The following is a 13,763-nucleotide window of genomic DNA, read 5'->3' on the forward strand; positions in this document are numbered from 1 at the left end:
GCACGTGTATCAACAAAGTAGTGCCAAGCGTGCGCCTGTGTCATAAGTAAAAGGCCGGCTGACTTGACCGTTAAAGGGTGCTGTAACCTCCAAAGTACACTCCAAACAAAATAAAAAAATATTTTCTGTGTTTGTGAATTGTGTGCGCAGTAGCCGCACGAGCATCAACAAAGTAGTGCCAAGCGTGCGCCTGTGTCATAAGTAAAGGGCCGGCTGGCTTGACCGTTAAAGGGTGCTGTAACCCCCAAAGTACACTCCAAACAAAATACATTTTTTTTTTCTGTGTTTGTGAATTGTGTGCGCAGTAGCCGCACGTGCATCAACAAAGTAGTGCCAAGCGTGCGCCTGTGTCCCATAAATAAAGGGCCGGCTGGATTGACCACTAAAGGGTGCTGTAACCCCCAAAGGGCACTCCAAACAAAATAAAAAATTTTTTTCTGTGTTTGTGAATTGTGTGCACTGTGGCTGCACGTGCATCAACGAAGGAGCAGCGCCAAGCGTGCGCCTGTGTCCCATAAGTAAAAGGCCTGCTGGCTTGTCCATTAAAGGGTGCTGTAACCCCCAAAGGGCACTCCAAACAAAATAAAAAAATATATTTTTTTGTGTTTGTGAATTGTGTGCGCAGTAGCCGCACGTGCATCAACAAAGTAGTGCCAAGCGTGCGCCTGTGTCCCATAAATAAAGGGCCGGCTGGATTGACTGCTAAAAGGTGCTGTAACCCCCAAAGGGCACTCCAAACAAAATAAAAAATTTTTTTCTGTGTTTGTGAATTGTGTGCACTGTGGCTGCACGTGCATCAACGAAGGAGCAGCACCAAGCGTGCGCCTGTGTCCCATAAGTAAAAGGCCGGCTGGCTTGTCCGTTAAAGGGTGCTGTAACCCTCAAAGGGCACTCCAAACAAAATAAAAAAATATATTTTTTTGTGTTTGTGAATTGTGTGCGCAGTAGCCGCACGTGCATCAACAAAGTAGTGCCAAGCGTGCGCCTGTATCCCATAAAATAAAGGGGCGGCTGGATTGACCGCTAAAGGGTGCTGTAACCCCCAAAGGGCACTCCAAACAAAATAAAAAAATATATTTTTTTGTGTTTGTGAATTGTGTGCGCAGTAGCCGCACGTGCATCAACAAAGGAGCAGCGCCAAGCGTGCGCCTGTGTCCCATAAGTAAAGGGCCGGCTGGCTCATTTCTTAAAGGGTGGTGTAACCCACAAAGTGCACTAGTCTCCAACAAAAATAAAAAATTATTTTCTGTGTTTGTGTGCGCCTTAGCCGCACGTATATATCAATATAACATAAATGGTGGACCAAACTTTCTCCGATAAAAATAAAATAGGGAAAGATCAAGAACCACTTCCTCCTAGTGCTGAAGCTGCTGCCACTAGTCATGACATTGACGATAACATGCCATCAACGTCGTCTGCCAAGGCCGATGCCCAATGTCATAGTAGAGGGCACATACAATCCCAAATGACAAAGTTCAGGAAAATGACCTTGAAAAAAACATTTAAATCATCTGAAGAGAAACGTAAACTTGCCAATATGCCATTTACGACACGGAGTGGCAAGGAATGGCTAAGGTCTTTCCCTATGTTCATGACTAGTGGTTCAGCTTCACATGACGATGGAAGCCCTCCTCCCACTAAAAAAATCAAACGAGTTAAGCTGGCAAAAGCACAGCGAAGAACTGTGCGTTCTAAGAAGATATCACAAATCCCCAAGGGGAGTCCAAGTGTGGTGGTGGTTGCGATGCCTGACCTTCCCAGCACTGGACGGGAAGAGGTGGCTCTTTCCACCATTTGCACGCCCCCTGCAAGTGCTGAAAGGAGCACCCACAGTCCACTTGCTGATATGCAAATTGAAGATGTCACTGTTGAAGTACAACAGGATGAGGATACTGGTGTAGCTGGCGCTGAGGAGGAAGTTGGCGAGGAGGATTCTGATGGTGATGTGGTTTGTTTAAATCAGGCTCCAGGGGAGACAGTTGTTGTCCGTGGGATGAAAAAGCCCATCACGGTCATGCCTGGCAGAAGACCAAACATTCCACCTCTTTGGTCTGGCAATATTTCTAATCAAATCCGGACAACAACTGTCTTACCATATGTACCATATGTAAAGGTGGAATAAGTAGATGTAGGGACGTTAACCACCTAGGAACATCCTCCCTTATACGGCACCTGCAGCGTGTTCATAAAAAGTTACTGTCAAGTTCAGAAACTTTGGCTAAGACCGTAAGCAGTCCAGGGACACCTAAATCCCGTTGTCCTGTTGTATCCAAGCGCCTGCAAACCACACCATCAACTCCCTCCTCGTCAATTTCCTCCTTAGTCAGGATCGGAAGTAGTCCTGCAGGCCATGTCACTGGCATGACTGACTCTCCTATCCGGGATTCCTCCGGAGGATCCTGCATTGCTACGCCTCCTGCTGCCGCTGCTGCTGTTGCTGCTGCTGGGAGTCGTTCATCATCCCAGAGAGGAAGTAGTAACACCACTACTTTTACTAAACAATTGACCCTCCAACAGTCCTTAGCGAGGAGGATGAAGTATGACAGCAGTCATCCTGAAGCAAAACGTATAACTGAGGCCTTGACTGCTATGTTGGTGTTAGACGTGCATCCGGTATCCGCCATTAGTGCAGTGGGATTTAGACAATTGATGGAGGTAGTGTGTCCCCAGTTCCAAATCCCGTCTAGATTCCACTTCACTAGGCAGGCGATACCAAGACTGTACAGAAACGTCAGAAAAAGTGTCCTCAGTGTCCTGAAAAATGCGGTTGTACCCAATGTCCACTTAACCACGGACATGTGGACAAGTGGAACAGGGCAGACTAAGGACTATATGACTGTTACAGCCCACTGGGTAGATGTATCACCTTACGCAGCAACAGCAGCAGCGTTACCAGTAGCAGCATCTCAGAAACGCCAGCTCGTTCCAAGGCAGGCTACGCTGTGTATCACCGGTTTCAGTAAGAGGCACACCGCCGACAACCTCTTAGAGAAACTGAGGGAAATCATCACCCAGTGGCTTACCCCACTTAGACTCTCCTGGGGATTTGTGATATCTGACAACGCCACCAATATTGTGCGGGCATTACATCTGGGCAAATTCCAGCATGTCCCATGTTTTGCTCACACAATAAACTTGGTGGTGCAGAATTTTCTGAAAAGCGACAGGGGCATGCAGGAGACGCTTTGGGTGGCCCGAAAAATTTCTGCCCACTTTCGCCATTCAGCGACTGCGTGCCAAAGACTGGAGCGCCAGCAAACACTCTTGAACCTGCCCCGCCATCACCTGAAGCAAGAGGTTGTGACGCGGTGGAACTCAACCCTCTATATGCTTCAGAGGATGGAGGAGCAGCAAAAGGCCATTCAAGCCTATACATCCACCTATGACATAGGCAAAGGAGGGGGTATGCACCTGACTCAAGCGCAGTGGAGAATGATTTCCGTGTTGTGCAAGGTTCTCCAGCCCTTCGAACTTGCCACACGTGAAGTCAGTTCAGACACTGCCAGCTTGAGTCAGGTCATTCCCCTCATCAGGCTTTTGCAGAAGCAGCTGGAGAAAGTGAAGGAGGAGCTAAGATGGAGCGATTCCGCTCGGCATGTGGGACTTGTGGATGAAGCCCTTCATTCGCTTTGCCAGGATTCCAGGGTGGTCAATCTGTTGAAATCAGACCACTACGTTTTGGCCACCGTGCTCGATCCTAGGTTTAAAGCCTATGTGGTGTCTCTCTTTCCGGCTGACACAAGCCTGCAGAGGTGCAAAGACCTGCTGGTGAAAACACTGTCAGCTGAAGCAGAACGTGACATGTTAACAGCTCCTTCTTCATTTTCTCCTGCAACTGGGGCTGCCAGGAAAAAACTTAGGTATCCTAAGCAACCCGCTGGCGGTGATGCAGGGCAGGCAGGACCAAGTTTGGACATCTGGTCCGGACTGAAGGACCTGGCAACAATTTCTGACATGTCTACTGTCACTACATATGATACTGTCACCATTGACAGAATGGTGGAGGATTACATCGGTGACAGCATCCAAGTAGGCATGTCAGACAGTCCATACCTGTACTGGCAGGAAAAAGAGGCAATTTGGAGGCCCCTGTACAAGCTGGCTCTATTTTACCTGAGTTGCCCCCCCTCCAGTGTGTACTCCGAAAGAGTGTTTAGTGCAGCCGGGAACCTTGTCAGCGAAAGGCGTAGGAGGTTGCTTCCACAAAATGTGGAGAAGATGATGTTCATAAAAATTAATTATCAACTCTTCCAGGGAGACCAGCCTCCAGAACGTACAGAGGGACCTGTGGTGGTGGATTCCAGTGGGGACGAGTTAATACTCTGTGAGGATGAGGATGTACACAACACTGAAGAGGGTGAGGAATCGGTGGATGAGGAGGATGAGGACGACATCTTGCCTCCGTAGAGCCAGTTTGTGCAGGGACAGCTTAATTGCCAGCTTGTTTTGTAGGGGCCCAAACGAACCAATCATTTCAGCCACAGTTGTGTGGCAGACCCTGGCGCTGAAATGATTGGTTTGTTAAAGTGTGCATGTCCTGTTTATACAACATAAGGGTGAGTGGGAGGGCCCAAGGACAATTCCATCTTGCACCTCTTTTTTTTCTTTGCATTATGTACAGTTTGGGGCCTAGTTTTTCAAACTGCCATCCTGTCTGCCACTGCAGTGTCACTCCTAGATGGGCCACGTGTTTGTGCCGCCCACTCGTGTCGCTTAGCATAGTCATCCAGCTACCTCGGTGCAACCTTTTGGACATAAAAACACTATTGTGAGGTGTGAGGTGTTCAGAATAGACTGGAAATTAGTGGAAATTAAGGTTATTGAGGTTAATAATAGCATAGGAGCAGAAAAACCAACACATTCTGTGATTTTAGCTGTTATTATGCTTTTTAAAAAAAAAAATACAGATCCAAAACACAAAACCCAGAACCCAAAACAAGGAAGGGTGGTTTTGGCAAAACCAATCCAGATCCAAAACACGAAGAAAGATCCAGATCCAAAACCAAAACACGAAAAGTGGCCGGTGCACACCCCTAATATATACACATACGCATCTAATAAATAGAAACAGTAGGTCATATTAATAATAGTGACAATACCAATAATAATAACAATGATACCAAATATTAATGCCAATAATAATGACATTGATTATAATAATCCTATGATATTGATACTTAATGGAATACATTCATAAATAGCCCAACAGAATTAACATAATCAAAAATGGTAACGATGTTCAATCCAAATGAGCTATTCCATATAGATTCTAATCAATTGAATTAATCTACTACCAACACCCCACTAACTATATAGGGAGAGAAACCATGACCCACTGGTACATAGGGTGTGAAGAGGGAATCTGTATCTATGTTCAATGAGGAATCACAATACTAAGATGTATAAACATGGTATATAGATCTAGATAAGGCTGATAGGGCAGGACTGATTTTCAATCCACATCACAAGTAGATGGGGCCGATGGGGACCCAAAGTGTCACTAACCAAATCTAATGGGGGATAAAAATCAGTCAAGTTGGAAACCCAGAATCTAATCAGAAATGATTCAATTCTACCATATCATTTAACCCGAAGGGAATCAGGGTGTCTAATTGGAAAATTCAGAAGACTTCTCTTTTATATAACCTACGAAACCGATCGCCCCATCTCGATGTGTGGGAAAAATGTTCTATAACCATGACTAAAAGTCCTTCTAAGTCCCCTTTCTGTCAATGCATCACATGTCTAGACAAACTGTGGCTTTTTAATGCCATTCAATATATTTTGTCTGTGTTCGGCAAATCTACTGTGTAGAGTGTTACGTACTGTAGGCTGCATTTACATTGAATGACATAATTATGTACATCAATTTACAATTAAAAAAACTGTTTATACTGAACTGTTTTCCATTGTGAAAGGAAACTACGTCTGTTGTTTTATTTTTAGAAAATTTGCATGTAATGCATCTGGTTCCACCGCACTTAAAATATCCATGTGGTTTAGGGGGTAACCAGGAGATAGCACTGATCTCAGTACCTTTTGATTGTCTCTTAAATAAACTTGGGGCCAGATGTTGTTTTAAATTAGATGCCTTTCTAAACACAACTTTCTGTTGATCATCTAGAACTGAACTTAGGACTGTGGGCCTGACTCAGACCCGGTCGCAAGCGCTGTGCGCTCACAACCGGGTCGATGGTGGGCCAGTGCGCACGTGCGGCAAAAAGCGCTCGCTCCGGGACTCACTACAAAAGGGGCGGCTGTCGATGTTGATCAACAGCTCAACCCCTTTTGTAGGCGTGGCCGGGGGTGGCTTCACAAATGGAGGCGTTCCCAAGCGAACACCTGCCGTTTGTGGGCGGCCTCACTGATATCACCAGTGATGTCAGTGAGAGAGCTTCCGGCCCTGTTAGAGCCAAAATCTCTCTGGGGCTTGCGGCCACGGGACCCTACCACAAGGGTCTCGTCGCAAGCCCATGGTCGCGATGGTCTTGACCATTGCGACCATCATCATGGCCGCTCGCAATAGCTGTGGGTGGTAACCCACAGCTCTGCGAGCGGCCAAGAGGCTGCAACTTAAAAACCAAGCCCCCGCCCTGATTCAGAGCGAGCGCTCGCTTTTTGCGAGCACCTCTGAATCAGGCCCTCTATCTGCTTTAAGATGTGAAGAAATTTTAGAAATGATTCTCTTAATCGCATAACGCAATGTTTTATACTGTGTAATAAAAGATATTCATTCATCCTTCTCTTCATGATTCGTAGTAAATGTAGATATACAGAGGGTAACATGTGAGGGAAATGCAGGTAGGAAGAGGATGATTAGTGAGGACAAAGCTGGTCGGCCAGGGGTGGATTGTCAAATTCTATTTCTAAATTTTACAGAATAAATATATTAACTTTACAAAAATGCTATGACTCCATAGACAAAAACCTTATGAGGAGGTAGAGTAGCACAGATGGAGGGGGGAGACAGAGTGGTGCAGCTGAGGTGACAGAATGGCACAGATTAGTGGGAGACATGGTGGAGAGGGGACATCAGCGCACATGGGGAGAAGCAGAGTGGATGGCAGGGGAAAACAATGCAGCACAGGGAGATAGAGTGACATGGATGGGGGAGATAGCGTAGCTTGAATGTGGCACCTATAATTTGTGTTTTATAGCTGTTCAGACCTTCAGTTGTAAAGACTGCATGTGTGTATTCCAGTGAGCACACAATTCTGTGAATCAGCAGCTTCACTATTGTGTGAGTGACAGCAATCTCACTCCATGATAGTGCTGAATCTGCAGTTACCACAGGGTGTGATGAAAATCATCAATAAGAGAGAGAATAAATAATAGTATAATAAAATACACTATAAACATATAATACAAATAGTATATTACCTCCTCCAACTCAGTCAGCTTCCTGCATGTATGTTTGTGCCAATAGAAGTTACATTGTGTATATCACATACAGCTGGATGTTAAGGAAATAAAAGAAAGAGTTCGGCTGTCATCACCCTGCCCACTCCAACTATTTCTCCTTTTAACCATATATCAACTCCCATCTCTCTCCTGGCTGACGCTGCAAATACCTCATATCTATTTGTTACCTATCCCCACCTCACTGTCACTCTCACACTCCAAGCCCCAAACCTGTTTCTCTGGCTCACCTGGCTGATGTTGTCTAACTTCAAGCCTCATTTCCAGCACATCTGCGTTGCATGTGACCTGTCTCTCTCTCACAGCCTCTGGGCTGCCTGAATCTCTCACATACTGTACACTGAGAAGCTTTCATACAATATCACACCTCCCTACTATCCTGCTGGCACAGTACAGCTTTTTGGGGACTGTGCTGCCATCCCACCTGTGGGCTGCAGTGTCCCTATTGGAAGGGATGTACTCCCGCTGTGCTTCCCTTCAGCGCTGTATAGGTAGGACAGAGCTGGTGGTCGCTAGGACTTACCGGAGCTCAGCTAAGAGAGGTCTGACCTCTGATATGCGCTACTGCACATGTGCAGCATCTCCAAGTGTCTTTCGTTCTCAGCTTCCATAAGGACAGGTCAGACCAGGGACTCTCACCACCTAAGAGCCTGCAGTGCCCTACTTTATGCCTGCAAGTACACTATACCACCTCTGTTGTAAACTAGATGACTAGTGCTACTATCCTCCAGTGCCAGCACTGCAATCACAACAGGTGCACTATAATGCTCAGCAATACCCTAAACACAAGGCTGCCACAAACTGTGTATTATACCTACCGCAGTTACACCTATATTCCCTGTGTTGTTCTACAGTACTTCACAGGTTCTCAAACTCGGTTCTTAGGACCACAAACAGTGCATGTTTTCCAGGTCTCCTCACAGAATCACAAGTGAAATAATTAGCTCCACCTGTGGATCTCTTAAAATGTGTCAGTGAGTAATGTCTACACCTGTGCACCTGCCAGGTGACATGGAAAACATGACCTGTGTGGGGTCCTGAGGACCGAGTTTGAGTACCACTGTTCTACTTGATGTAATAAATCTAAGACCTGGCTAAGCATACCACATGTCAACTAATCGCCATCACCACCACCTACTAAAGGCCCCCATACACCGGTGACTGATTAGCGCAAATCTTGAGATTCCCAGATGTCGGGGTAGAGCATTGGTGAAATGCAACATGCTGGATTTCACCGATTTGCTGCTCATGATCACAATATGATCGTGATTTGCAAATTGGTACTTTTAAGTTTTAACATGTAGGATTTCACCAATCTCCGATGGAACGACGAACATCAATGGACTCCGGTCATCATTTCTGACCGGTGGATCGGCATTTCCGATCTGATCTGAGGATCAGGCACTCCGTTCGGTTGATTATGAGCCCCTTAGGTTATACACTTAATCACTAACACTATGGCCAGATTTACTATACTGCTGTAACACCCCAAATTTATGGGGTAAAGCTAATGATAGGTGTAATAATCCCTAGTTCTTCCTTCTTTACAGAGACGTAAGGAGGTAAGCTGGTAAGCTGTGCTGATAGGTTTATTTAAGGTTATTGCAAAGATCATTTACTGTAAATCTTCCTTTACATTTACTTTCACAATACACATAACATCAAATCACATTACAATAACAGTTGTATTTTTAATTTACAGGAACTCAGCAGCTCGTGGAATCACTGGATACACCTGGATCCCTGTGGAGTCCCAAAGGTTAGTATATTTGTCAATTCCTCCAATCACATCAAACATAACATTTACTCAATGTAATATTACTATCCTATATATTCTGACTTAGCCATTAACGTTGTACTCTGACTTAGTATTACACTGCACTAATGACAATCAGGTAAGTACAGTTCCCCCAATAATAGTCTAGCGCTTTAATGTTGATTTACAATTAGTTACCGTAAAGGTAGGGTTGGTATATGTTGGTGATCACTTACTCTTACTCCTTTCTGTATTTGTTCACTAACTAGTAATGTCCGATAAGTTTAAGTCTGATTTCCACTGCCAGTGACTGTTACTGTGGTTTAGTTCGGTTTGTGTCAGCTATCTACCAGCTCCCGACTGTCCACAGCTTTTTGGACCTTCTTTCAGGTAACAGCAGGGTGACGTGCCTCTCTCCCTGTCAAGCTCGCCTCTGGAACTGCGCAGTAGCCCTGCATACAGGTCCTTAAAACTGCCTCCCATCACTGTTGTCCAGAAGGCAGCAGGTCTCACTGGGCGCCCTCTCCCAGCTCTGTTACTGGCAACTCAGAGCTGACCATCGTTGTTCCACTAAGTCACCCAGCGCAGCTTCCACCAGGCCAAACGCCGCCTCAGCACTGTACAATGGCCGGTGAGTCTCTATCCGTGTCCTGGATGCTTTCTGCTGGGACCGTGAGCTGGAGCAGCCAACTGTCATTTTCAGTCAACTGTCCGTTCAGCCCGCACGCCCGCCTCTGCAGCCATCCTCAATGTCCGCTGGCACCAATGCCAAACAGAGCAGAGCCGCATGCATATACATTACATTATTCCCTTGATGAAGTCATAGTACGAAACGCGTTGGGAGTGACTGCTACCTGTCTCATGAACTTCTGAGAGAATTAACTTTTCTACGCACTCAGATAAGCTGCTATTGTTAACAACCTATTTTCTCTTTTTTCTCTTTTAAATTATTTATGCTGCATTTTTTACTTCTATGTTGGGTCATATAATATGGGCAATTTTACTCTTTGTTTTTAAAAATAAATTTTCTTGATTTTTATCTCATTGCATTGGCACTTTTATCCCAAGTGATCTCAGTTTATAGGGCTGTATTTGTCACAGAACCTCAACTGTCTACATAATTAATTATTTATTTATTGATAACGCACAGGCACTTTTTTACTATCTATGTTTTGTTTTTCTGACTAATTATTTATTGAACGTCATGAATTTACATTGATTGCACGAGACACTTTATATCCAGATTTGGTGGTTGTTGTTTTTATTATTCACAAGCTAATATTTATTTCACTGAGCATACTTGTCGCTGAAGGGTTAATTCCAATTCTGTTTATTTGTTTCTTAAATACTTGCACTAGTATTGTCCTATTTACCCATAGCTGACGCCAATAATATTTACGGGCTGAGGTGCCAGTTTAAAACAGCTGATAGCTCATCTCTTTGTTCCATAAATCCATAAATTTGCTAAGATTGGCGCTGTACCCATCCATTTTTTCTACTTTTTATACATTACATTATATTTAGACACTAGGGCATACTAGCATAAGTGGTACTTTCAGTTTCTGGGGTACCACACTGCACAAGCCCATCTGGAGAACTACTGTTCCAAATGTGAGGGGTGGGTGCGGTGCAATGCCTGCTGCCGTGCAGGTGTACGTCTGTTACTTACCTAGCGTCGCACCCTCTCACCTTCAGGCCGTGTGTTGAGCAGACGGTCCTGGAACCTCCAAATAGAACACGGACACGATGACCTAGGGGGAAGGAGATGAGGTGAGTACCGTCCTTCCTCACGTCGACCGACGCGCCCTACCGAACCGGGGGATAAATTCAGGTTTTAAGTGAAGATCATCATTGGCACTTTTGGCCTCAGATCCCGAATTTTCACCTATCGGTACTCACGCACCAGGTGAAGATCCGTCCTTGCACCGGGTTGCAAGGTTCACCGTCCGCCCAGAAGGAAGGAGAGATAGATAGTGGCAAACAAACAGGGAGAGACAGTACACACAGATATTTCTCACCGTGTCCACTCTTGCTCTTCATCCGCTCACTCGCCTACAGGACCCTGTAAGGAGATACACAACACAGCCGTGCAGGGCCTAAACCTATGTCAAGCAACTACACATACTAAAACGGCATCACCCTCAACCTACAGTGTGTATAGTGCGACAGATATAACAACTAAACTTTTGCCCTGCACGGAACACCAATCACAGACCAAATATACAAGAGCAAAACACGGTACTGTCTCTTTAAATGTCTGCTACCTACCTATCCAGAGCTGGCCAGCTCCTCTTCTCAGTGACTGGGGAAATTACAGTTCACATCCAAATAGGTGAACGGTGTAGGAATTACTATGGTTTCTATTTGTGCCTCCCACTTTTTAAGGGGCCTTAAGTAATGGGACAAACTAAACAATCCAAAATCTAACTTTCACTTTTTAATACTTTGTTGCAAATCCTTTTCTGGAATGCATAGACATCACCAGACGCTGGGTTTCATCCCTGGTGATGCTCTGCCAGGCCTCTACTCCAAATGTCTTCAGTTCCTGCTTGTTCTTGGGGCATTTTCCCTTCAGGTTTGTCTTCATCAAGTGAAATGCATGCTCAATCGGATTCAGGTCAGGGGATTGACTTGGCCATTGCATAACATTCCACTTTTTAGCCTTAAAAAACTCTTTGGTTGCTTTTGCAGTATGCTTCGGCTCATTATCCATCTGCACTGTGAAGCGCCGTCCAATGAGTTCTGAAGCATTTGACTGAATATGAGCATATAATATTGCCCGAAACACTTCAGAATTCATTCTACTGCTTTTGTCAGCACACATCATCAATAAATACAAGGGAACCAGTTCCATTGGCGCCATACATGCCAACACCATGACACTACCAGCACCATGCTTCACTGATGAGGTGGTATGTTTTGGATCATGAGCAGTTCCTTTCCTTTTCCATACTCTTCTCGTCTCATCACTCTGGTACAAGTTGATCTTTGTCTCATCTGTCCATAGGATGTTGTTCCAGAACTGTAATGGTTTTTTTAGATGTTGTTTGGCAAACTCTAATCTGGTCTTCCTGCTTTTGAGGCTCACCAATGATTTACATCTTGTGGTGAACCCTCTATATTCACTCTTGTGAAGTCTTCTCTTGATTGTTGACTTTGATACATATGCACTTACCTCCTGGAGAGTGTTCTTGATTTGGCCAACTGTTGTGAGAGGGTTTTTCTTCACCAGGGAAATAATTCTTCTGTCATCCACCACAGTTGTTTTCCGTGGTCTTCCGGGTGTTTTGGTGTTGTTGAGCTCTCCGTTGCGTTCTTTCTTTTTAAGAATGTTCCAAACAGTTGATTTGGTCACACCTAATGTTTTTGCTATCTCTCTGATGGGTTTGTTTTGATTTTTCAGCCTAAAGGAGCATACACACTGTCAGATTTGTTCGATTTGTCAGATCTGTCAGATGAACGATTTGAATGATTTGAACAATTTTACCAAAGATTTGAACGATTTGAACGATTTTTGACTGCATTAAAATGAATGGAATCATCCAAGTCTGACTGCAAACACATCAGATGTCAGATATCGTTATCTGACCATCGTGAACGCGCATTGTTCAATTCGTTCATCTGATAGATCTGACAGATATGTCAGATATGTCATATTTTCCTTCAGATATGAACGATTGAATGATTTTTTAAATCGTTATCGTTCAGATCTGAAGAAAAATCTGACCGTGTGTATGCTCACTCATGATGGCTTGCTTCACTGATAGTGACAGCTCTTTGGATCTCATATTGAGAGTCAACAGCAACTGATTCCAAATGCAAATGTCAAACCTAGAATCAACTCCAGACCTTTTACCTGCTTAATTGATAATGAAATAACGAGGGAATAGCCCACACCTGTCCATGAAATATTTTTTTATGTTGATAGTCCCATTACTTTTGGCCCCTTAAAAAGTGGGAGGCACATATAGAAACCGTTGTAATTCCTACACCGTTCACCTGATTTGTATGTAATTACCCTCAAATTAAATCTGAAAGTCTGCAGTTAAAGCACATCTTGTTTGTTTCATTTCAAAGCCATTGTGGTGGTGAATAGAGGCCAAAATATGAAAATTCTGTCAATGTCTCAATATTTATGCACCTGACTGTATTTATATATCCAAGATCCGGCACTCGTGAGGTACAAAACTTAGCCAGCCGGGTGCCCTCCACAGTCAACCCCGGAACCAGGACAGATTGAATATAGAATCCACAGGGCGGCACTTCGTGATAAAAAACTTCAAACAAAACTGCTAAATCTGCAACGTTTCAACGCTGTAATTTGCGCTTTTGTCAAGCATAAAGTACTATATGATCGGGGCCCCCACACGTTTGTTGCCCAGGGGCCCCCACAGACCTTAATCCAGCCCTGATGCAGACCTATAGTGGATTTGACCTCCTATGCTTGGGAGTTTCCTGATGTTAAATTTTACATTTATATTATTTTGTGGCGGGATCCTGCTACATATATCTACATCCAATGAGGCCTCACAATCAGTATCATTCTCATAGTTCCAGAGACATTCTCATAGTACTTGTGATAGTCCAA

At 44.5% G+C, this 13,763-nt stretch overlaps 2 protein-coding genes across 2 annotated transcripts in view; one reads left to right on the forward strand and one right to left on the reverse strand.

Moving 5' to 3' along the window:
• The window catches only part of LOC148500718 (NACHT, LRR and PYD domains-containing protein 12-like), a 147,575-nt gene extending 140,136 nt beyond the window's left edge, over nucleotides 1-7,439 (reverse strand). The window contains exon 1 of the mRNA XM_088451439.1: nucleotides 7,381-7,439. The gene's annotated coding sequence lies outside the window, so the exon portion shown is untranslated. The remainder of the gene's footprint in view (nucleotides 1-7,380) is intronic.
• Nucleotides 1-13,763, forward strand: part of LOC148500719 (NACHT, LRR and PYD domains-containing protein 3-like) — a 182,833-nt gene that overhangs the window by 16,711 nt on the left and 152,359 nt on the right. Inside the window, 3 exon segments of the mRNA XM_088451423.1 lie at nucleotides 8,970-8,981; nucleotides 9,122-9,178; nucleotides 9,264-9,314. Coding sequence (XP_088307549.1) covers nucleotides 8,970-8,981; nucleotides 9,122-9,178; nucleotides 9,264-9,314 — 120 coding nt within the window.

This window comes from Taudactylus pleione, unplaced genomic scaffold, assembly GCF_031769625.1.
Source record: "Taudactylus pleione unplaced genomic scaffold, aTauple2 ptg000547l, whole genome shotgun sequence".
Classification (NCBI taxonomy): Eukaryota; Metazoa; Chordata; class Amphibia; order Anura; family Myobatrachidae; genus Taudactylus; species Taudactylus pleione.